Source organism: Panicum virgatum, chromosome 3N (genome assembly GCF_016808335.1).
Source record: "Panicum virgatum strain AP13 chromosome 3N, P.virgatum_v5, whole genome shotgun sequence".
Lineage (NCBI taxonomy): Eukaryota > Viridiplantae > Streptophyta > Magnoliopsida > Poales > Poaceae > Panicum > Panicum virgatum.
The window spans coordinates 58,804,599-58,828,221 of NC_053147.1; the positions used below are offsets into that span (position 1 = coordinate 58,804,599).

Genomic DNA, 23,623 nt, shown 5'->3' on the forward strand with positions numbered 1-23,623 from the left:
CATGTCATGTCTCATATGCAATGAGCTTCTCGATCACACTATATGAGCATAGCACCAACCTTTAGCCATTTCTCCTCCATGGCACATGTTGCTCATACTAGTGTCTTTGTGTGGACTAATCTCATGTGTATCTCAACATAAATACTTATTAGTCTACCTAAGTTGTCATTCAATTACCAAAACCAAACAAGGGTCTTTCACCCGCCCCATTGCTTGCAGATGTGCCCGTGTTGCTGCAGGGTGGCAACGTATCTTCTAGGTCTAGTGATGTTGGGTTAGTGATGGTGTAGATGCATGTGCATTTTTTTTCCATAGATTTTAATTAAAACTAAACAAATTTAATCGGAACAAAACCAAGAAAATAATTTTTGCCTACTACTACTACTCTTTAAGCGAGGGGTCATCGTACAATTTGGTACAAAGCATTATAAGCACGCAGCACCATAAGCACTTCAGCAGCGTGCAGCGTGGCGCCTGCATCACCATGCGTCGAGAGAGAGAGAAGTGATCGCAGTGCGGAGTCCCAAACCGACGACTTCCTCCCAGGCTCTCCCTCCGACGAGGACGCCCTTGGATGATTTTGCGGGCCGGAGTGGTTTGTTTCAAGAAATTCAATTTCAAGCATTAAGGTAGAAGTTTTAGTGAGGCTCATGTTCTTGCTAAAAGTGTTTGTAATATAATATGGCACCAGAGAGATATGTTTGGCTCCTGAAGTGTCCAGAAATGCTGTAATATGGTACCTCAAAATATTATCAATGCAAGTAAATAAGAGCATTTGTAAAACATTTGTGGAATGAAATATACGAAATGCAGTAGTCAAGTACTTTGCAGTACAACTTTAGCTCATCATGCAAGTGAATTGGGTTAATTAATATAGTTTTTATTGCCCTTCTCAACTCCACCACGGCGCCAAAAGTGCTTCCACAATGGGCACCACATATATGATATACTCCAAATAAATTACGACTTCGATAGAAAAAAAACTACTTAATCGCACCCCAAATAAATTACACGTATTATATTTAAAATCTCCTGCAACCAAACAAAAATCGAAGCGAAGTACGTAACACATCCAGCAGCTTCCAAGAACGAACGAGAGCCCGGCCGGCCGGCGGCCGCCGGGTCGTGTCCAACCAATGCCCATCAGCGGCTGTTGACGGCCCTGCAGTGCCGGCGGATCTCCCCGTGCTCGCCGGTGAGCACGCCGACGCGCCCCATCTTGCGGACGGCGTTCCCGAACTCGCGGAGGAAGTGTTCCTGCCTGGTGAGGCCGTGGATCATCCCCGCCGCGCGGCGGTCGGCGAGCAGCGCGGCGTCGGAGGCGAAGAGGCCCCGCCCGAGCTTGAGGTTGACGAAGTAGTGCGCGTCGAACCGGGCGGGGCTCCCGGGGTCCATGGGCACCGCGGTGGCGTTGTTGGACGCCGCCGCCGGGCCGCACCGCGCCCGGAGCTCCGCAGCGTACGCCGCGTTCAGCGCCGGGTCGGCGCTGGCGGCGGAGTTGGGGCCGGAGCCGCCGGAGAGGCGCGCCGCGAAGGTGTTGCAGTGGGCGACGCCGATCGTGTGCGCTCCTGCAGCAGGCACATTACCAAGTTAAAGCCATCTTTTTTTTTCTTGTCATCACCAGATAAAGGAATTGAAGAAATTTAACAAAAAAAAAGTCATCTCTTGAAACTTTGTATTCCTGCAGACCTTCCAGACATGTTTTCTTCACCTCCGTTAACAGTAAGGAAGTGCAGTAATTTTTCTTCATAAAAAAGATGGTAAATGTTGCGTTATGATAGATGGCTTAGTACAGCTAAGTGTTGGAGGTGTTTGGGAGCACTCCGTTACACCAAATTTACCTCAACTTCTCAAAAATTTGTCCAAACATCTTAACCTGCTCCACTCTACTCTACCAAAAACCTGGAGCACAAAAACTTGGAACTTATGGAGTTGGAAAAAATTACCCACTAGCACTGGTTACGCTGGTTACGGTTCACGATGAAAAAAATAGAAAAGGCAACTCCTCCGATGCCGCACCCCCACGGTCTCCTCCTCTCCTGCAGCACCGGTTCCTTTTGCAATGCCGGGGTGGTAGGCATCCCCGCCGGCGCCACGCTCTCCCGCCGCCGCTCTTCCCCGCCGCCACCACGCTCTTTTGCTGCCGCCACCGCCCTTCCCCATCGAGATGTCACATCTGGAAGCTACGCTGTCGTCGGCTCAGATCTGGCAGGGCACCGGCGGCCAGATGGCCAAGCACCGAGCCACCGAGCCCACGGGTGCTGCCGCCGCCAAGCTCGCCCTCCTTCGAAGGGGGGAGTGCTCGGCCTCCTTCGCAACATGGCGTCCACCGGGCTCCTGCCGCACATCGTCGCCACGGCAGGCAGCGACAGCTTCGCCACCCACGCGGAGGCCACACTGGCACTATCCAAGCTCCGCTGCGGGACGCTAACGCCGGGAAGGTGGCTAGGCACGGGCCCTCGTGGCACACGGAAGGAGGGAGGAAGAACGGGAAGGGTGGAGAGGGAGGTAGAAGATAACTTAAAAGCGTGCCCCATGTGAAAGTGAGAGGAGTTTAGATGGGCCGAGTTAGGCCGCTGCTTGCACATTGGGCCGATGGGGCAGAGGGAACTAGGCTTCTGAGATTTGTGGAGTGGAGCTCTTTTCAAACATGATGGAGTGAAATTGCTGTAGTAAAACCCAAAGGTTGACTGGAGCCCAAAGGTGGAATGGAGTTTGTGGAGCATACTTTTTTTTTTAGGTAGAGCTCTGTTAAACAGAATGCAAGTGTGATGATTGAAGCAGACACTGAGCTCTGGAATCGGTGGTTCGGCCGCTGTTTCGCGCAATCCAACCACCGATGATCTCCAGGCGCGGCCCAGCATCGGCACAATGCCAATGCCAGGTGGCAGAGGAGAGGTAGTAACAATTGGTGCCTACAATTTTCATTTAAAAAAATCGGTGCTTCCTATTGTGGATGTGCATGCATGCATGCCCTTTGATTGGAGCCTCGATCAAATCATCTGTATGACAGAGTAGTCATGGGCATGAACAGCTAGCTCAGGCCTCAGCAGGGAACGAACAGCACGGCTAGTACAGACAGCTGGTCGGATAATGCCTGGGCAAGAACGGGCACGGCACGGATGGATGTTAGTTAGGAGTGGCGCGTTTGTTGGCAGTTAGTCAGTTACCCGCCGATTTAGAGAGAGAGATCTCCAACCAGGCAACCACCGCTGGAATGCAAGTGTGATGATTGAAGCAGACACTGAGCTCTGGAATCGGTGGTTCGGCCGCTGTTTCGCGCAATCCAACCACCGATGATCTCCAGGCGCGGCCCAGCATCAGCACTATGGCAATGCCAGGGCTTTGTTTGGTTACTCCAGCTGCATGAGTAACACAAATTTTGACTAAGAATTAAAGGTATTAAATAAAGTCAGTTTGTAAAACTAACTCCACAATTCCTGCGCTATTTCGCGAGACGAATCTAATGAGGCTTTTGACCGCACGATTAGAGGTTGGTTGCTATAGCATCCTTATGGCCAATCATCGATTAATTACCATTATTAGATTCGTCGCGAAAAATTACACCCATCCGTAAAAAGATTTTACAAATAAACTTCGTTTAGTACTTCATGCACATAAAATTTCTTTTTGCGCTACTCATGCTAGTGTCATCCAAACGGGCCAGGTGGCAGAGGAGAGGTAGTAACAATTGGTGGCTACAATTTTCATTTAAAAAAAATCGGTGCTTCCTATTGTGGATGTGCATGCATGTTGCATGCATGCCCTTTGATTGGAGCCTCGATCAAATCATCTGTAATGAGTTAATGACAGAGCAATCATGGGCATTAACAGCTAGCTCAGGCCTCAGCAGGGAACAAACAGCACGGCTACAAAAGAAATCTTGCATGTATGCAGTAATAAATGAAGTCTATTTGTAAAAAATTTTCACAGATGAGTGCAATTTTACATGACGAATCTAATGATGGTAACTAATCTGTGATTGACTACAGTAATGCTTCAGTAACCATCTGGCCAAGACCTCATTAAATTCGTCTCACAAAATAGTGCAAGGGTTGCGAAGTTAGTTTTGCAAACTGTCTTCATTTAATAGAACTAATTATTAGTCAAAGTTTGCTACAGTAGTTTTCGCTACAAACCCAAACAGGCCCACAGGCAGCTGGTCGGATAATGCCTGGGCAAGAACGGGCACGGATGGATGGATGTTAGTTAGGAGTGGCGGCCGCTAGCGTTTGTTGGCAGTTACCCGCCGGTTTAGAGAGAGAGATCCCCAACCAGGCAACCACCGCTGGTCGTACGGGTAAAGCAGGCCCAGCTAGCCGTATGCATCTCCTTCGGTTGCCACCTGCTACTGGTTGGTGTAGTGATACTACGTGATGATGATGATTCCATTTCCAAGCACTGCATGCACGGTGAGGCATTTTTTTAGCCGTTCCAATGACCTTCTTCTTCAGTGGCGCCTATGAGCTTCAATTCTTTGATCATTCATTAATTTAATAATGGCAGTTGGCAGGTATTAAGTGTACTCCTGGTCCTGGAAGATTACAATTAGACACAATTTGGACAGTCCACATGCATGTATATGTATGCTTATTGGTTTGGCTAGTTTTCTATTCAAACAAATACAAAAGTGGTTTCCTAGCTAGCATTCAAATTCGGGAGCTGTGTGCACAGTATGGTTTCCTAGCTAATCGCGGCGGGGGTGGGGGTGCAATCACTTGCTCACCTTTTGTTAAATTCAAGGGGAAAGCTCAGTTTGCTTTTGACTTGGAATGGATAATACTCTGAGAAAACTAATTAACTTGCTCATCAGTCCAGGTTTCATGATACATATGGCATGCATGATGCATTAATATAATTTGAAATAATGTTAGCGTCCAGCAAGACATGTTCCTTCCTTTGTTTCTAATGTGTTTAATTCATATTCAGTAAATTAGCTGAAAATTTCTGATCTTTTCAAGCCGAACTGGATATAACTCAAACTGCAGTGGTAATGCATGATCTGTCAGATGGAAAATGTAATGGTCCAAGAAACTGAAATCTTACCCGCCCCAGGTTTTCAGGGTATCTAGCTGAAACAAACGGCGGCACGTTGATTTTATCCTTTGCTTCCCTCCCCCCTTCAATTTACTCGATGAATTGACAAAGTCAATCTCAAACCTAGCTGGTATCACTGCTACCCGTGACCTCCTAATTAATTTACGAGAGCTAGCTTATCAGTAATCCAAGGCATAGTGTTAATTAGCTAGTAGTATTGAGTATTGACAGACACTGTGTGTGTAGCTGTAGCTAGCTAGTGACTGTGAGTGTTAGAGAGAGAGAGAGAGAGAGAGAGAGAGAGAGAGAGAGAGAGAGAGAGAGAGAGAGAGAGAGAGAGAGAGAGAGAGAGATTGATTTTCTGACTCGTGAGTGATCCCCAACCACCGCTGGTAAAGCAGGCCCAGCTAGCCGCCACATCTCCTTCGATTGCTAAATGCTACCTGCCTGCCTACTGGTTGGTATAGACGTATAGTGATAGATGGTGATGATTTCCATGCACTGCACGGTGATGCATTCTTAGCCGTTCCAGTGATCTTCTTCTTCATCAGTGGCTCCTATATACACGCATAGATTTGAACATGCATGCCACATGACAGGCATAAATAAAGTGTACCACTCCTGGTAGATTAATGACTACACAATGATATCCATTCAAGGCAACACCGTCCGATCCAGAATGTCACTGTCCCATGATTGGACGGAGTACATGATGCTAATCAGGGGGTCTGATGCATGGCATTGCCATAGTGCCCTTTGTTAAATTCAAGGGGAAAGCTCGAGTTTGCTTTTGACTTGGAATATATGGATAATATGATATGACAAAACTAAAAACCTGCTGTGTTTAGTTCACCTTCGTGATACACATATGGCACGCATAATGCACTAAGGCTGTGTTTAGTTCGCGAAATTTTTTGGATTTTGATACTATAGCACTTTCGTTGTTATTTGGCAATTAATATATAATCTTAAATTAATTAGGCTTAAAAGATTCATCTTGTCATTTACAGTTAAACTATATAATTAGTTATTTTTCAATTACATTTAATGCCCCATGCATGTGTCCAAAGATTCGATGTGATTGACACTATGGAAAATTTTTGGAAACTAAACAGAGCCTTATATTTGAAATAGTTCTAGTGATAGAGCCAGCAGGACACAGGCCAGGGGAACTTGCATTATTGAAACCCCATTCTTTTTAAAAAGATCTACATACATGCATGAGCTCTCCCCCTCGATCTGTTTCTCCCTTGCTTTCAAATGTGTTTATTTCATATATTCAGTAAATTAGCTGAAAATTTCTTACCATCTTTTGACAAATAAAGCTGAACTAGATACTATATAAATCATCTGGAACCCCCCCCCCCCGGTTTTCACGATATCCAGTTGAAAAACAAAGAGCAGTACCTAGCTCGATTTTTTATGTTTTACTACATCCTTTCTTACTGTCAATATCTCCCTTACTCCAGTCATTAACTCGAACCCGTGATCGACCTCCTAATTACGAGAGCTAGATTATCAGTAATCCATGGCAAGAGTGCACTGTAGCTGTAGCTAGTGACTGTGTGAGAGGCAGCTAGCTAGCTAGCTTATCAGCAACGGACGGCCACGCATGCACGCGCCGGTGCACCGACACCGTCCGCTGCGTTGGGTGCGCGCGGTGGTTGCCCCGTCCCTGTCGCGCTAACACTTGGCCTCCCATGCCATCCACCTGCAGATGATCGAAGGCGCGTAGCTATCACCAGTAGTCACCCGTCATGCGTTCGTACGTGCGCGGCGCGGCCGGTCGTCGTCGCGTCGTCCGGCCACCGTCGCCGTCGCGGCGCATGTGTCGTGCTCGCGCGGCGGCGACCGGCCGGGCCATCCTCTCTCCCTAGGTCACGCATCATCATCAAGTGTGTGCACTGTGCTCATGATCCTTTAGTTTTTTTTTCCAACATTTTAATGTTTAATCAGTTCGTTCTGTGCGTGAGTGCGTGACGCGTGCGGCAAGCTAAGCGACTGCAGAGTTTGACGTCTTGTGCCGTTGTGCGTCGAACTCCGAGCCGCCGCCGGTGGTGGATCGGCTGGTGTGCACACGTACGTACGCAAGCCAGATCATCATACACTACAGCGCTCACCGGAGAGGATGACGAGGTCCTTGACATCGAGGCCCTTGGCGGCGAAGTTGGCCTCGAGGGCGGTGAAGTTGCCCGACGGCGAGGGGATGCTCGCCCTCGCCTCCGACGCCCGCGACACCACGCCGTCGCGCCGCCCCAGCTGCACGTCCCACAGGTCCCGCCCGAACTGCACGCCACGCCACGAGGGTGAGCTCCATCGCGCTCGCGCGCGGTCATCGATCACACATGGCGGCCGGCCGGCGGCGACAGCCGACAGGGGCGCCAGCGAGCGGGCGAGATGATGTATATATGGTTTACTTGGAAGGAGACGGCGTCCCGGGCGGCGAGCGCGACGATGTCGGCGCAGGAGACGGTGCCGGGGCACACGGCCTCCAGCACGGCCTTGGCGGTGTCGATCACGTCGAACCCGCCCAGCGACGCGTTCGGCGCCGCGTCCTTCTCCGCCGCCGCGCTGCCGCTGCCCGGCGTCGAGTCGATCAGCACCGACGCGTCGCACCCCTGCGGCGGCCCGGATTGGATTTTAGATGGATGCTCTGCATGCAATGCATCATGATTCAGATGGCCGGCGAACGCAGCTCGTCCGCCGGAGACCTCTTACTCTGACGAAGCAGTCGTGGAAGAAGAGGCGGAGCAGCTTGGCGGGCAGCGCGGCGGGGTCGGCGGCGACGCTGGCCAGCACGATGTCGCGCACCACCGCCTCCGCCGCCGGGCAGCTGCGCCGGTAGAAGTGCGCCTTCAGCGGCGCGCCGTGCACGTGGCAGCCGCCCGCCAGCAGCAGCAGCAGCGTCGCCGCCACGAGCAGCGCCGGCGGCACCGACGACGACGTCGGACTCGTCATGCCGCTGCAGCACCGAGCCATATCGATCGACGGCGACCCGTGAGCCGTGACGTGAGTGAGAGAGCGATCGAGTGGATGTGTCGATCGAGTGATGGAATGGAATGGAAGCCTAGTAGGTTATATAATTGCGTGGAGGGCGATTTGTGTTAGCGCCAAATCAGCCAGTCCACGTAGGACATATTATAATCAACATGTTGAACCATCAAACTGTTTTCATAAGAAACTATGGCTTATTTTTTCAGTGAAGCTATACATATGAATTGAAGCCATCAAACCAATTTCAGCGCCGAATGATAATTCGCAGAATGTTGAACCATCAAACCAATTTTAAAAGAGAAGTTTGTTTTTTCACTCAATAAAGCTACAATGTGCTCCTATTCAACGCAAGCATTAAGAGCCATCCACATTATTAAGAAACAAGAAGCATAAAAATGAATTATACCATCCCTTTCGGCCAAAAAGATGTATCTGACAGAGCCTGTTTAGTTAGCAAAAAAATTTGGACAAATTTTTTTGGCAACGTTTGCAACACTAATTAGAAGTATTAAACATAGATTAATTATAAAACTAATTACACGAATGGACAGGAAATTGCGAGACGATTCTATTAAGCCTAATTAATCCATCATTAGAGATTGTTTACTATAGCACAATATTATCTAATCATTGCATAATTAGGTTTATTAGATTCGTCTCGCGATTTTCACCCAGGGATTATGGAATGCATTTTATCAGTTATCCACATTTAATACTCCTAATTAGTGACCAAACGTTCGAAGTTACTGTAGCACATGAAAAATTGAGAAGGGCCAGGAACAACGAAGAGGGGACAAAAGAAAAAAAGAAATCAGGATCAACATTACTTATCATGCTGCTATTTCGTCACTGTGCTTACGTGTTGAGGTTAGTTATAACTAGTATATGAATTTTTTAACGTGAAATGCTTAACAGCAAATCGATCTATATATAAATGTATGGTTTGTTTTAAAAGTAGTAATAAAATAAAAGCTTATATATCCATGCGTTTAATTTATTTTCAAGGGGTTTTCCACGCTCCACCAAAATTGGTGCCTTCTACCAGACTCATACAAGACCATTAACCTAGGTAGGTGCGTACTGTTTGGTGCACACAAATGTGCAGCCAAATTAGCCATCCTGGCTCTGGCTCTGGCTCCTTCCAATATAATGGACAACATGGCAAGCGAACAAGAGAGGGTACGGTTGGCACAACAGCTTCGACACACAAAAATTTGTCAAGTGCATGCCAAATTAAAAGACGCCGAGGAGCCGTAGCTTTCCCCCTTTCCTGAATGCGAGCTGAAAAGATTGGCCACCAGCTAAGGGGGTGTTTTGGAATAGAGACTTAAAAAAGTCCCAGGGACTTTTTAGTATTTAGAAGTATTAAATAAATATTAATTATAAAACTAACTGTAGAACCCTGGGGCTAAACTGCGAGATGAATCTAATGAGGTATCTTAATCCATGATTAGCGAATGGTTATTGTAGCATCACTGTAGCAAATTATGAATTAATTAGGCTCATTAGATTCGTCTCGCGAAAAAGCACTCAGCTGTCAAAAAACATTTATAAACAGATTTTATTTAATACTATAAAATAGTAAGATTCTTTTTGATGTGATAGGGACTTCTGAAAAAAGTTGGGATCCAAACAGGGCCTAATTAAGGTCATCTAAGTTTGGTACTATATGTAAATTTACATTGACTGTTGTGTACCTGTTGATGATATATCAATATACCATCAAAGCCAAGATGCTTAAAGTTGTATAGTTCTGCTGCCTTTTTCTACCACAAAGTAATAGAAGTAATGAAAACTACCAACTTAGAAAATACTTTTATGGAAAGAATTTAGTATAAGCGTAACTAATTGCGTAAGACCAGCACAATAGTCCAATAGTTATTACTCCTGAAAGGCTGAAACCATTTTAATGTAACACCACCAGGAATCTACGGAAGGAGAGGAATCAGAGGATTTTCGAGCAGCAAAGGGTGCAGCCACATCAGGTTGATCAAGGAGGAACTTAACCTGAGGGTGGTGGCTTGCGGCACGCCTATCGTCTGCTAGTTTCTATTTTTTATGTAATCTAATCTGGATTAATTGTTAAACTCTGCTTGCTTCCCTTCTTAATCGGCAGAGCTCCTGCCTAGTTTTTTTTTGTTCTAGTACTGCTAGAGTGCTGGAGCTGAAGCTGGCAGAGCCCGGCCAAACATGAAGCTGAAGCCGTCCCCGGTGAAGCCACGCCAAAGAGAGCTTTGACTGCACAGCGCACACTACCTTCTAGACCGATGGCGCGGGTCTGTCCAGGAACGGAGGCATCAAGCATCGGTTGATCCATCATCCATCCATGCATCAATGATTAAGGTGATTCCTCGACCTCGAGATCGATCGGCGTCGTAGAGGGACAACAGGCCCAAAACATCCATCAGTGATCAGTGCTGCTTCCTGTTACATCAGTATACATGCAGCGAATGGAATGGTGGTTTCGTGCTTTGTCCCGGAGTACAGTACAGGTACCGTGATCGAGAGCAAACTTCAGTCCTTATGGCAGAACATACGCCTAGTACAAACTAAACCCTGCTACTATGTACGTTGCAACAAAATTACAACACTAGTTTAGGGACTAATTAAGGAGAAAAGATCAAAGGAGCAGAGTGGGGATTGGGGAAGAGGAGGATCTGTGATGGAGCGAGCGAGCTCGGTCCATGGCTGCGGCGGCAAGCACCGTACCCGCTCCGCTCATCACAGCCGCTCCAGCTGCTCGTTGTACACGTCGCGCGGCTGCGGCAGCGGCTTGCTGGCGCCGCCCTCCGCCGCCGCCTGCTCGGCCTCCCGCTTCGCCGTGCTCCGGCTGGCGCCGTCCCCTCCGCCCTCCACGCGCTCGCTCGCCTCCGCTGCCCCCGGCGGGTCCTTGCCGCTCGCGGTCGCCGGTGCCTTGGCCTGCGCCTCCATGGCTACTAGTTTGCGTGATGGACGCCGTGCCAAAGCCAAACTTCTGCCGGCTTTTGTATCCCCTGGCACGCCACGTCTGCGTCCACGTGGCAGCGAGGGTCGAGAGGCAATTGCATGAGTGCCACGTGACGTGCCTGCGTGTACCAAGTTGAGGGTACACGTGTCACCGAAGACTCGGTCCATCCGTCCGCTCCGGCCGATAGAGCAAGAGACCGGTCGTAAAAAACAGCAGCTCTTATACGGGAATAATAATCCATGAACTAAATAAAAAGGTTCTTTAAAAATAGAGTAAACGTTGGGAAAGAGCAGCTCAATGATTTTTCAATCTAATCTTCAATTAGGAGTCGTCTAAGACTAAGGACCTTCGGTCTGGATTAGTTTAAAATCATGTTCACAACTCACAGGTGCATGATCATGTTCCTGTAATCCTGTTACGATTGTAGCACTGAGGGTACGCGTCTGGTAGTGCAATGGATGAACATATACATAGTGGTTACAACTTACAACAGATTTGTAACTTTCCTTTATTTTTAATATATTCTTTCCTGTAGGGGCTTGCCCCTACAGTTCCCTCAAAAAAAAAAAAGAACTTACAACAGATGTGCATGAGTTGGATAAATTTGTGGTATAATAAAAAAACATATTATACAGTCTGAATAATATTTAATAATTAATAATTAATGGCATGCATCAGGTTCCCAACACCAGTACCCAAGACTTTAGTTTGGAACCTCTTTTTTTTTGCGGGTAGTTTGGAAGGAAACATTCCAATATTACTGAAATCCAAACTCAGTAAGGTTCCAGCTTGCCATCAACAAAATTTTAACTGGCAGCTTTATTCCTATTCATGGTCATACAACACCATTACACGCCTCACGTACATTGCATTGCCTGACACTACACAGAGGCAAATCTGGGACAATGCTGATCTGCCTAGCACAAGAAATCACATCAAACACGCATCGCTACGAATGCGCAGCAGAACAGATCTCAAGAGGCTAAAAGCCAAGTATAATGTTACAACACCATCCCGCTGTCACTTCTTTTGCTTCTTCCCTGGCTTCAGCTTGATGACCTCGTCGATGTACAGTACGCCCTTCCCCTTGTACACCTCTGGGGGTTTGCAGCTCCGGACGGCACCAGCAAACTGGTGAACCCTGTGCTTGTCAATGCCGGTGCAGCAGATTATGTTGGGCTTGAAGCAGAAGACACGGACGGCGGGCGGGGCAGTGAACTGCACCTCGTGGCTGTAGCCCAGTTTCAGGAACAGCTCACGGCCTTGGCTCTCTGACCTCGCTTTGAAACCGACCCCCACGTGCTTCAGAAACCGGAAGAACTTGGCTTCCATTGTTCGACAGTAGAGTGTTTAGTGCTGAGTCACCTTTAACAAAGAAAAAAAGGGAGAGTAGAGGGTTCTCATCAGAACAGTAAAAAATTGAAGAACACATAAAGATGATGGAATTGGAGGGTTCTCATCAGAACAGTAAAAAATTGAAGAACACTTAAAGATGATGGAATGTGAATGGTATAATGATTTGTATTTGAATGAAATGCCTACAGAACACTGCAACATACTGAGCGTTAAATAACCTGGAACATCACATAGTATTTTTCTTGTTTGTGGAGAGCAGAAAAAGATCCTCAATTGTCACTCAAACACTGAAGAGGTTGCAATGTTTCACAAGGCCTGTGAGTGTGTGCCGATGAATGATAGCTGTAAAACACTACAGATTACACAACCTTCTCTAACTATCCAAAGCACAAATTGAAGGCAAGTTGTAAACCAGACGAAGTTGTAACTACAGCAAATAGGGGTAACAATACCAACAAACTGTAAGCTAGCTAGCCAAGTAACAATCTAGCAACAGTATAGTAGCTTTGTAAAGGTTCTAGTTGGAACTAAGGATGTGTTTGGTTGGGAGTCAACGTGGGATGGGATAGGATCATCCTTCTTTTCAAGGATCAAATGATCCTATCTCATGTTTGGTTGGAGGGTTGGGTTCATCGCTGTTTTTTGTTTGGTTGGAGGGATAAGAAGGGATAGGATGATCCCATCTCATGTTTGGTTGCAAGGATTAGGATGGATAGCTATATATGGTTAAACCTGGTAAGCTTACCCGTGCTAAATTCTATAGCAACGTTCTTAATCCATCCAAACCACAACCGAATTCTGTGACAGATATTTTAATCATGCTAAATTATTTATGTTGCTTGGGACATTTTCTCTACCACAAATCCAGATAAAAAAAGTAACACAACCATTTGATCGGATCAAGCTGCACTCAATAATATGCTTCAAAAAAAGAACTACGAAAGGTCACACAGAACTATAGATAAGAGATCGGCAACCAAAAAAAAAACTGAATGCTAACATAGGCAGGCAACAAATCTTTGATCAGATCATAAACATCAATGGCACTACTGTAGACATCATTTTTATATAACAAACTGAATACACTGAAACTGTAAACAGCAATGGCACTCAAACTGAAGGTCAACTAGGAATGTCATAATATCTCCATTTTATATATGTAGGACTGAAACCTGTGAACAGCAGCAATGGTAGCACCTCCAGAAAAGTAGCATACGTCTAAGTTTCAGTAATACTGTTCTTCAACAATCCATAATGCCATATTAATATTTTTAAATGCAGCTATGCATAGACAAAATGGCTAGCTGCTCACTAGTTGAATGCTTATAAAGGCAGGCAACAGATAATGGCTAGCTGCTGAAGAAAACTTGTGCTTTAATTAGATCAAAATGCACCGTTATGTGCCTGCAAATATAGCATCATCTGTTCATCAATCAAAGAACACACAGGAACTACTATAACTTAACATGTCATAGCAATATAGAAACTATTCATCAATCAAAGAACACACAGGAACTATTATAACTTACCATGTCATAGCAATATAGAAACTATTCATCAATCAAAGCACACGCAGTTTTATGTTACACAGATACAGATACACGTATCAGTATCGAGGCCGATACGGCAGTTTCCCAAAAAAAACTCCGATACGTGGATACGTTTCAGAATTTTTAAAAAATAAATAAAAATAAATAATGAACAATGCATATCAAAGTTCACAGCAATAAGAAATCAAAGTTCAACATAGGCAAATAGCAATCAGTACATAACAAATATAGTTAAATCTAGGAAACTACTAGTGCCCCTTTCCTGACTTGTGCAGCAAGTGAGCCTCAACTCTAGTGTAGCTAGTAAACTTCTCCAATGAGCAAAACTTGCATTTGCAGAGAACATTTCCGCCTCCTGTTTTAGGCTTATCTATAATCTTAACATGAGTCCACAGTGGAGCCTTTTATACCAATCGTGGATGCAGTCATGCAGATCCTACACTACCACTAGCACATGCGCTAGCTAGCACCTCCAGCAGTAGCACTAGCATTGCTAGATGTAGCCATCTACAGAAGAAAGCAAGAGCCAAGGACAGGTCTGAGATCTCCAGATCGGGCCATGGGGGATGGGGAGGAGGAAATAAGAGAGGACGGCGAGAACGGGAAAGGGGAAACTCACCAGAGATTGCAGACGGCGCCCCTCCTTGCCGGCGGGCTGCAGCTCGTCGCCGGCGACGGCGAACGGCGGCGCCTGCGTGCGGCCGTGGAGTGCGAGAGAGCTGTGCGTGGCCGTGGGGGGCTGGGACAAGGAGGCTGAGCTGCTTCGTGGGCTGGGCCGTGTCCCAAAATCGTGCAGATGCGTGTCCGGCCCATGTAGCGATTTTTTCGTGATTTTCTTTTTCCCCGATACTCCACGGGTGCGTATGCGTATCCACGCCGTATCGCCGCCGTATCCGTGTCTGATACGTACGTGATACGTGGGGTCCCAGCCGTGTCCGGGTAACAGAGGGCGTAAAATAAGAGACTCTACTGACTAAACTGTAATGATCTTTGCAAATACAATTGCGCCAGGGGAGAAGAGGGAAATGGTTAGGGCTGCTAAGGCCTCTCCCTCCGTCATGGGCTCGGTGGGGGTCCAAATGTGCGGCCCGACACTGGCTCGGCCCGTGGTGCAAAATGTGCGTCGCGCGATTGGGGTTGGCGGCCTGTCGAGGCCCAACCCACGTGCCTTCCGAAGCCACAGTCCATTCGGTACCATTTCGTGCCGGGCTGGGCCGAGCCGAGCCAGAATCGGTCCGATGGCAGTGTACTTGGAGCCCTTCATCCCGGTCCAAATGTTGAAGAGAAAAGCAAACAAGTTTTGTGGACAAAAAAATTGCACTTTCCTGCCTCGATTTGTTTTCTTACTTTCCCAACGTTTGTGCTTCGCCAAAAAACAAAGTGCCGCTGAACATGGTGAATGACATCACTGAAGTGTGATGCCGTTTTCTTTTTCGAATCGGTTAAACATATCTCGGGGTGGGCAAAATAAACCAAGAACAAGGACCAAATCGAATTTACCGAGAACCGGAACCGAAGAAGTTCTGTTCTTATTCCGTTCCATGATCGGTCTCTCCGGTTCTTAGTCTCGGTTCCCCCGAAGAACCGAAATTTGGCCCACTTAGACAATGAGGCCCAATGTCACAGGCCAAGTAGGAACCCTAGGTTTAACTCCAATCCCCATCCCGATTTAGCGCTCTGCACTCCACCCAATCCCGACGCTCGCCAGTCTCGCCGAACCCCGACGCCGGGCGCACCGCACGGCCGCGCCCACCCTTGCTGCGACACCTGAGCCGTCGCGCCGCCGCCCTCCCCACGTCGCTGCTCGCCAGACGCCGGCTCGCCACTCGGGCGTCAGTCCCAGCCATTGGCCGCGCCCAGCGTCCGGCGTCCCAGGTCTCAGATCCCGCCAGCCGCCGCATCCCTCGGCACCAACCTCCTGCGAGCCTCTGGCCGCCGCCCCGACCTCGTCCGCCTCCATCCCCGTCACCCGCCCCCGCAACCAGCATCGCTCGTGCGCTCGCCGACCCTGCCAGGCGAGGAGGCGAGCCGTGGCGGCGGCGCATCCACGGGCGACAACAAGTGGCCCTAAATCGACGGCGCGGTGGCGCATCCACGGGCTACGCGTGCCTGCAAGTGCGGATCGACGGCGCCGCGGCGCATCCATGGACGGGGCGACAGCGGATGGTCCTTTCTCCACGGCAGTTCGGTTAGTACCGGTATCGAACCGAACTAATCGAAACCGAACTTTCTCGGTTCTTGCTGGTAAAAAGAACCAATCTGTTTCTAGAAAATGAACCGAAATTTAGTAGGAACCGAGGTCCCGAATGGCCAGCCCGAACCATATCTATACTATATTCATCGAAAATAATTGAAAACGTTTCAGATCTAAATCGGGCCCACTGTACCCCTCAAACCGGACCCGCCTATCAGCGCCCACCCTGTCAAGATCGAGTCCAGGTCAACCACGCGTCCTCTTTTTCCTCCCTTCGCCGCCGCACTCCTCCCCTCCCCTTATTTGTCCGCGCCGCCCTACCCTACCCCGCTCCCATCCCCTCCACTGAAGCAAACGCGAGGCAGCCCCTTCCCGGTTGGAGGAGAAGCGGTGGCGGCGATGTGTATTGGCGGCGCTGGTAGCGGCAAATCGCGGAATCCCCGCATCTGGCTGTAGTAGGACGGATCGAGTTCTGCATCTCGGCAGCGAGCAGCGATGTGCAGCCTTCTGGTGGCCTGTTGCGGTGTTCGTCGGAGTTGGTTTTGGTTGTGTTCGTGCTAGAGGAATTTGGCATAGCTACAGCTGCCAGTTAGATGATGTGCGGCAAAGCCATGAGCAACAAGGAGACTGCGGTGTGACTATATCTTGTCTATCAGTTCAATAGACGAGCAAACGATTCTGGTCAATTTCCTAAATCAAACATGTATGTTCTACATTATATCATTTTTTTTCATGTAGCCACTTTTCTTCCCTTGCTTTGGAAGTTCAACAATTATTCAACCATCGCATGGAAATAAGAACAGCAGCTCGCGATTAGTATAGCAAAATCTGGAATAGAAAAACTAAAATAAGAGTAGCAACGAGCTATTCAGATTAGTAATCTACTTATCTTATGTACTGTATTCATTTTATTGCTGCTACCTGTTTGGCTTTGAGCATTTCAGGTTTGGTGCACATACTTGGCTTTGAGTATATGATTACTGTGAAATCGACACGATATACTTTGAAAATAATGATGTATTTATTCTTTAAGGAATTTTAATTACTATGTTAATATGTATGAGCGTGTCGTACATGACCCACCTGTCAGGTGGAGAGGAGGTAGGAGGGGATGTAGACCCATAAAAATCACGAGTGTTTCTACCAAAATGTAATTGTTTTTTAACTAAAAAAATGTAATTGTTTTTTCTCACCACCCGCCGGGAATGCCACCGTCATACCCACCTCCACCCGGAGAGGTCTATGCTGCACGTGAATCTTTGCTAGTCTTTTAAATATGAATAACGGTACAGCACTGTCGTCGTCGCTTTTATTCTGCTGGGTCTCTGCGGCGTAAAAGGCCTCCGTTAGTTGCATTTTGCGCCTCGCCCCCTCCCTGTTCGAAAGTATTTGCACTTCAGCCTGCTCGTCCTCTCTTACCCCCCCCCCTCATTAATGCTCCTCCTCGCTGACGGCGCTCAGGCTCAGCAGCTGCTGCTGCCTTCAAGGAGCAGAGTAGAGAGAGAGAGAGAGGAGCCATTGCTTTTGCTTGGGTTCTCTCGGAAAACTCCTCCCGCGACGCACACAACTAGTACACAAGGAAAGAGGCAGCTCCGATCTGTGTGTCGGCGGCGAGATTTTGGGGGCGTCCGGGGAGAGGGAGGGAACGTGGGGGCGAGGTCCATGCCCGCCGCCTCTGTTGCGGCGTGAGGCGGCCGGAGGAGGGGGGGAAGTGAGGGGGGGGGGGGGGGGGGGGGATGACGGGTGTGGTGGTGGTCTCCAGCGCGGGGTGCAAGGGCGGCGTGGGGAAGCGGAGCTCCGGCGGCGGGGGTGGGGAGGAGAAGCGGCGGCGGCGGGCTGCGGTGCTGGAGCTGCTGCTCGCGGCCGTGCGGCGCTCCGTGGTGGCGTGCCGGGTGGAGCGCGTGGCCGCCGGGGGCGGAGCAGGGTGGGCGGCGGAGGAGGGCGTACTGGAGGACGCGGCGGCGGCGGCGGAGCTGCGGGAGATGGAGATCGGCTGGCCCACGGACGTCCGCCACGTCGCGCACGTCACCTTCGACCGCTTCCACGGCTTCCTCGGCCTACCCGTCGAGTTCGAGGACGAGATGCCGTGCCGCGTGCCCAGCGCCAGGTGAGCAACCGCCGCCGCCGCTGCCACCTCCTCTTCCCCATTCCTCCACCCGTCGCTAAGGGATTTCAAAATCAAAGCTTCCGGGTAGGGTACCTTGGTGAAAGTTTTGAAATTTCTTTTCAAAGGGTGGTTACTGAGTCCAAGTGTTCCCCCCAATCTGAAGCGGCTCTTGTCCGAGGGTGCAGTTTCTTCAGATTTCAGATAACTGAAGCGGCTCTTGTCTGAGGGTGCAGTTTCTTCAGAGTTCAGATAACTAGAGCAACTTCAGTCGCTGCACCTAGGTGCCCTGGATCCACACAGTTTTTGAACTTTCATAAGCTTAATGTGAACGTTTCACCGAGCTCCGTTGATTTATGTCATTCCTGTTTCGCGTGCGCTGGTTTGTAGAATTATAAGATTGTGGTTAGCTATATGATAACTCGTACAAGTACTTTTTGTGCAATTACATCAGCATAAACTCACACCCAATGGAATTCTAGTTCCTGAACCATTCATCCCAATCAGCTACACACTGTAACAAGTTTGAATTTTGTTTTGCTATATGATTTTCCCCAAGATTCAACATTTGGACTGATCAACTCGTGACTTATGATCTAGAAAACTTGTTTACATTTGTTTTCTGCAGCGCCAGTGTTTTCGGTGTCTCAGCTGAATCAATGCAATGCACCTATGATGCCAAGGGCAATTCGGTTCCCACTATATTGCTGCTCATGCAAGAGAGGCTGTATGCCCGGGGGGGCCTGAAGGTGATCATCCATGATAAATATGCATTCTGACTGTTTGTTATGTGTCATGAATGGATGAACCTCGACTTGCTCGTACTAACATTCCATTTTCAGGCCGAGGGGATATTTCGCATTAATCCAGAGAATGACCAAGAGGAGCACGTGAGGGACCAGCTAAACAAAGGAGTTGTGCCACAGGACATTGATGTTCACTGTTTGGCCAGCCTGATTAAGGTATGACATCTGTCAGCCTGAAACAACTACCAAACTTTGTTTCAGCTACAATGTAAATCACCTACTGTGGTTGATGGATGAAGGGGAAGAGGACTGAAACTTGTGTACATGTAAATTGTACAGGCATGGTTCAGGGAACTTCTGGAAGGTGTGCTCGACGGCCTCTCCCCTGAGCAAGTGCTGCAGTGCAATTCTGAAGGGGAGTTCCTTGACCTTGTGACGCTATTGCGCCCCACTCCGGCAGCACTCCTCAATTGGGCTATTGAGCTCATGTCTGATGTTGTCGAAGAGGAAGAGCTCAACAAGATGAATGCTAGGAACATAGCCATGGTATTTGCGCCCAACATGACACAGGTAATTTCCGCACTATTCTTGCAGGATAGGAGGTGATCTTTATGCACATTTACTTCCCATACAACAAAAACGCGAGCAATCTGTAAATTGTCATGACTTCAGCAGCTAAATTGCCTTTCTGTTCTATTGCTAGATGTCAGATCCATTGACGGCCCTGATGCATGCTGTCCAAGTCATGAACTTTCTCAAGACATTGATCCTGAGGACACTCCGGGAGCGCGATGATGCAGCCACCGGAGGGGAGTGCTCTCCATACTCCTCTCCAGGGTCATCCAGCCGGCATGACGTAGCTGAATGCTCCTACAACAGTGAGCAGGACATGCATAGGAGCTGTGAGCTGAGTGACATGCATAGCCAGATCAGCAAGTCCGGGAGACATGCCGATTACCTCATGAGGTACAACACCTGTTTTGACATTGAGCAAGAAATCGATGATCATCTGAGCGAGGTTGAAGAAGGGTCCCCTCGTAGGCTGGAGCACGATATTGAAGTGGACAGACCAGAGGAAAGTGCAAGACAACAACGTGAAATGAACTCGCAGGTGATGGCCATGGAGGATGTTGAGCTGAAAGCTGAGGACCAAGCAGTGGACAAGGGCCTACAGAAGGAAGAAGGAATGGAATCCATGGCATGATGGGAATTGTGTATTTGCAGCTGGTTAATCTTGTGAATTGCTGACCAATGGATCCATTTTTCAACACCTGGTTGAATGTGTAACTGTTGTAATTCTAAACGTTTAATTCATGATGGAAACTTGCCTGACCCTGAATATGGGTAGATATGTACCATCATGTGATCTTGGGACAATATTTCGAAATGACCATCATGTGCAGGTTAATGATACCACGAGCCTGTGACTATATCTAATCCTCATGCGATCTTGGCGTGTTTTTCCTTTTTGTTTAACATGCCACTGAATAATATAAAGCTGTCAAGTAACTGTAGAACAAACACTGTTCACAGGTTCAGGTTTCATATGGACTCTGCAGGAATTTGATACGATAACATTATTTCTAGCAAGAACAAGGAAAAATTCCCACATTCCGAACAGGGATCCAAACATACTGCAAAATACTGAACACTGTAAGCCTGATAATAGCTCTCGTTTTGCTCGCCACATTCATCGATAATTCATGTAATCATGGCAAATATCCAAGCACAATAACATCAAACTAACTGCATACAAATGCATCAGAAGGTAAAAATAGCATTACACTATGATCCCAGTTATTCTCTGTATTGTAAGAGTATTAGAGTATTAGGCAAGACTTTTTGAGTACAGAAACCAGCTCTTGGCTTCTTACGAGCAACAATTTCCTGGAATGAATCCAGGAGCTGGCCGACCAAACTGCTGGGATCATCAAGGAGGGTGTGGATGGAGGGGATTACAACTATACGCCCATGCTGTTGATCTCAAGCTGAACCAGGTTAGGAATTTCATCCTGAAACCCTTTTCTATGTGTCCAGAACATTCCAACCACGGTATAACCTTCAGTGTGGGCCTGACGTGACTGAATGGTCAAAATTAAACGCTGAATTACCTGTCGGAACTCACTAAATTAACTAAGTACTCCAAGAGTAGTACTGTCAATAGAGCTAGAGCAGATCCCGGTGTTGTTTGCAGCAAGCTTAACCCCTTACCAAATATTAGATTCCAAGTATTCCAAGTTGTCAAACGTCCTGCTAGCATAGCCAAAGTTTTGGTAGCAATCTACAAATCCTTGGCCTAAATAAAATTGGTTTGGGCATTCCGAATAAGCCCATGGAGCGAAACATGGGCTTAAATTGGTGCTAAGGCCGTCGAACTTCAAGGCTTCATTAGGCCCGAATACATTTTTATGCATCAGTCTGTGCCCCAAGATCATTGATGGAAAGCTATACAGCTGAAAATCATCTGACAGATACGTTAGCAGTTCTGATTAGATTATGCTAACTTGGCCAACAAATTTGACGCGTCGAATACCTCTGTGAGTCTGTGACACCACACGGAGAATGGTAGTTGCAGCACTTCAAGTTGACTATTTTATTTCCATGTCGATGTGCTTTCCTTCGTGGCTAAGTACGAAGATTTCCAACGTTGGAAATTTCCATTTACCCAGCTGCTTTTAACTGCATGTGCTAAAATGGACTGTTTGATTAGGAGAGGGAAGTTCTGCAATTATTCATCGCCCACCTCTTGTTTGAGCAATGATGTTATTGGGCCCGTATAATGTTAATTTCTTCCACGTCTCGTCTTGGAAATTGGAATGCTACTCCCCCCGTTCAAATTACAAGGCTAGTTAGGTGTGGCACAATAACTAAAAAGAATATTAAACCAAGAGAGGAAAAATGGCAAGCTAACAAAACATGAGAGAGAGTAGAGGCCTGTTTGGCAGGGCTCTGGCTACACCAAAAACAGTTTCGGCTCCGGCTCCTTTGGTGGAGCGGCTTCTCTGGTGGAGCTGAAGCCGTTTTGAAAAACGTTTGTCAAAACAGCTTCACCTGTTTGATTGAGGTTGTAAAATATCTAAATTACCCTTTTTCTTTTTTTTTTCTTTTTTTCTTCTCTTATTTTATTTTTCTTTCCCTTTTATTTTTTTCTCCTCTCCTCTTATCCTTTCGCCCCCATCCCCTTCACTGCCAGACCCGCCGCCGCCTCCTCCTGTCCATCGCCAGGCCCCCCCGCCTCCTCCTCCAATGGGCCATGGCCGCCGCCGCCTCCTCCTTTCCGTGCGGCCCGGGCCTCCTCTCCTCCTCCAAGTGGCCCGCGCCTCCTCCTCTTCCTCCCTGCGCAGCCTGGGCGCCGCCACGTCCTCCGCCTCCTTGTCCCGCTCCGGCGGCGGCGGGGATCTCCGCGGCCGCACCCGCGCTTCGGCTCGGGCTGCCGGGGCCGGCCACCTCCTCCCCGCAGACCGCGCCGCCGCCGACCACCGCCGACCCGCGACCACCACCGGCATGCGTCAAGGGGCGGAGCTCGGCCACCACGAGGTGCTGCGTGCAAGGGGCAAAAGGGGCAGCGGCTCCACGGAGCCGGACGAAGCCACGGTTTTGGGGCTTCTCGTCTCCAGTGTAAGCCGCGAGGGGCTCCAACCGCGGCTCAAGACTTGGAGCCAGTGCCAAAACCACCGTTTGGCAGGGCTCCGGCCGGAGCCGCTCGTGGAGCTGCCCGTGGAGCCCTGCCAAACAGGGCCTAGTTATAGTCCATGTAGTTGAGAGATGAGCTAATGAATTTATACTATTCTATCTATACTATAAAACTGAAACAATTAAAACCCTTTCTAACCAAGATTAGAACCACTGTACTCCTCATAGGGGCGGTGACCCATTTTTTTGATAAAAGAAAAATGATTCCACCGAAACGCTAATACTTTTTACACCAGCAATTTCCTATACCCACCTCTTGTACCCGTGTATTACTTTTCTTTGCCACACACTTTACTTTTCTTTGCACATGCATTCATCCATAAGTCGCGTGAATATTTGTTTTGGAAAGATAATAATTGACATGATAATTTTATGGAAGCAAAAGAAAGACATATTATTTTTAGAAGGAAAATATTTGTTTGATGGAAGGAAAATTAAGTATGTGCTTGTGGCACGGACATCTCCATTAGTTATTAGAACACAAAGGACGAAACATCAATACTTAACATTTTAAAAAAAAGTTGGACAAAACTAATGTGGTTTCATTTTGATGAAGAAGCCGGTCTTGTCCTAAGCTCACGAGATCGAATATATGGCTTGCACCCTTGAAAAAGTGGCTTACAATATGAGTTATATTGGATTGGAAACTATAAAACTAGCAATTTTTTTTCAGTTATATTAAGAATTCCACTTAGAATGAGATCTATGGATAGAGTCATCACAAAATGTTAGTACTCATCAGCAACCCCCTCTACCAACTAAGTGAGTGTAAAACCTCTGGAAAGGGACCAATCCCACTGGCGCGTGCGCATCTGCGGATAAATTCCTATCGTAAATAAAATTTATCCAAAAACAGGTGGTAATGTGCAGGAAAATCCATCTATAGGTTGTTAGACCCATCACTCTCAACATATACCCACACACAAAAAAAAGAGCCTCTAGAAAGTCTTCCACGCGACCGCGGCCAAATTCTTGCTTCGCAGTCAATAAACATCCTCTCAC

General features: G+C 47.9%; 3 protein-coding genes across 4 annotated transcripts; 1 reads left to right on the plus strand and 2 right to left on the minus strand.

The window, feature by feature from the left end:
* Window positions 1-846: 846 nt before the first annotated feature.
* LOC120666363 (peroxidase 24-like) lies at window positions 847-8,196 on the minus strand. Its single transcript, XM_039946190.1, has 4 exons — window positions 7,756-8,196; window positions 7,455-7,655; window positions 7,158-7,323; window positions 847-1,568 (listed from the first exon to the last, which is right to left on the minus strand). The coding sequence occupies exons 1-4, from the start codon at window positions 8,014-8,016 to the stop codon at window positions 1,144-1,146; spliced, it is 1,053 nt and encodes a 350-aa protein (XP_039802124.1). The 5' UTR covers window positions 8,017-8,196; the 3' UTR covers window positions 847-1,143.
* Window positions 8,197-11,713: 3,517 nt separating this feature from the next.
* LOC120666364 (60S ribosomal protein L6, mitochondrial-like) lies at window positions 11,714-14,652 on the minus strand. 2 transcript variants are annotated; one of them, XM_039946191.1, is made up of 3 exons: window positions 14,504-14,632; window positions 12,553-14,391; window positions 11,714-12,343 (listed from the first exon to the last, which is right to left on the minus strand). In XM_039946191.1, the coding sequence occupies exon 3, from the start codon at window positions 12,308-12,310 to the stop codon at window positions 11,999-12,001; it is 312 nt and encodes a 103-aa protein (XP_039802125.1). In that variant the 5' UTR covers window positions 12,311-12,343; window positions 12,553-14,391; window positions 14,504-14,632; the 3' UTR covers window positions 11,714-11,998. The 2 variants fall into 2 exon arrangements, 1 of the variants encoding a protein (XP_039802125.1); XR_005671679.1 differs by lacking the exon at window positions 12,553-14,391 and having other exon boundaries at window positions 14,504-14,652.
* A 3,162-nt stretch (window positions 14,653-17,814) lies between these two features.
* LOC120666365 (rho GTPase-activating protein 2-like) lies at window positions 17,815-20,341 on the plus strand. The gene is made up of 5 exons (XM_039946192.1): window positions 17,815-18,185; window positions 18,811-18,931; window positions 19,025-19,144; window positions 19,268-19,498; window positions 19,632-20,341. Exons 1-5 carry the CDS (start codon window positions 17,815-17,817, stop codon window positions 20,130-20,132), a joined length of 1,344 nt encoding a protein of 447 aa, XP_039802126.1. The 3' UTR covers window positions 20,133-20,341.
* The last annotated feature ends 3,282 nt before the right edge of the window (window positions 20,342-23,623 follow it).

What these genes read in the sequence shown, in the direction of transcription:
- LOC120666365 (XM_039946192.1), top strand. Translation starts at nt 17,815, where the DNA reads ATGACGGGTGTGGTGGTGGTCTCCAGCGCGGGGTGCAAGGGCGGCGTG. An exon ending in ATGCCCGGGGGGGCCTGAAG is followed by an intron (nt 18,932 to 19,024) that starts GTGATCATCCAT and finishes TTCCATTTTCAG; the next exon opens with GCCGAGGGGATATTTCGCAT. An exon ending in TTGCGCCCAACATGACACAG is followed by an intron (nt 19,499 to 19,631) that starts GTAATTTCCGCA and finishes TTCTATTGCTAG; the next exon opens with ATGTCAGATCCATTGACGGC.
- LOC120666364 (XM_039946191.1), bottom strand. Translation starts at nt 12,310, where the DNA reads ATGGAAGCCAAGTTCTTCCGGTTTCTGAAGCACGTGGGGGTCGGTTTC.
- LOC120666363 (XM_039946190.1), bottom strand. Translation starts at nt 8,016, where the DNA reads ATGGCTCGGTGCTGCAGCGGCATGACGAGTCCGACGTCGTCGTCGGTG. An exon ending in TCCACGACTGCTTCGTCAGA is followed by an intron (nt 7,656 to 7,755) that starts GTAAGAGGTCTC and finishes GGGCCGCCGCAG; the next exon opens with GGGTGCGACGCGTCGGTGCT. An exon ending in GGGACGCCGTCTCCTTCCAA is followed by an intron (nt 7,324 to 7,454) that starts GTAAACCATATA and finishes CGTGGCGTGCAG; the next exon opens with TTCGGGCGGGACCTGTGGGA.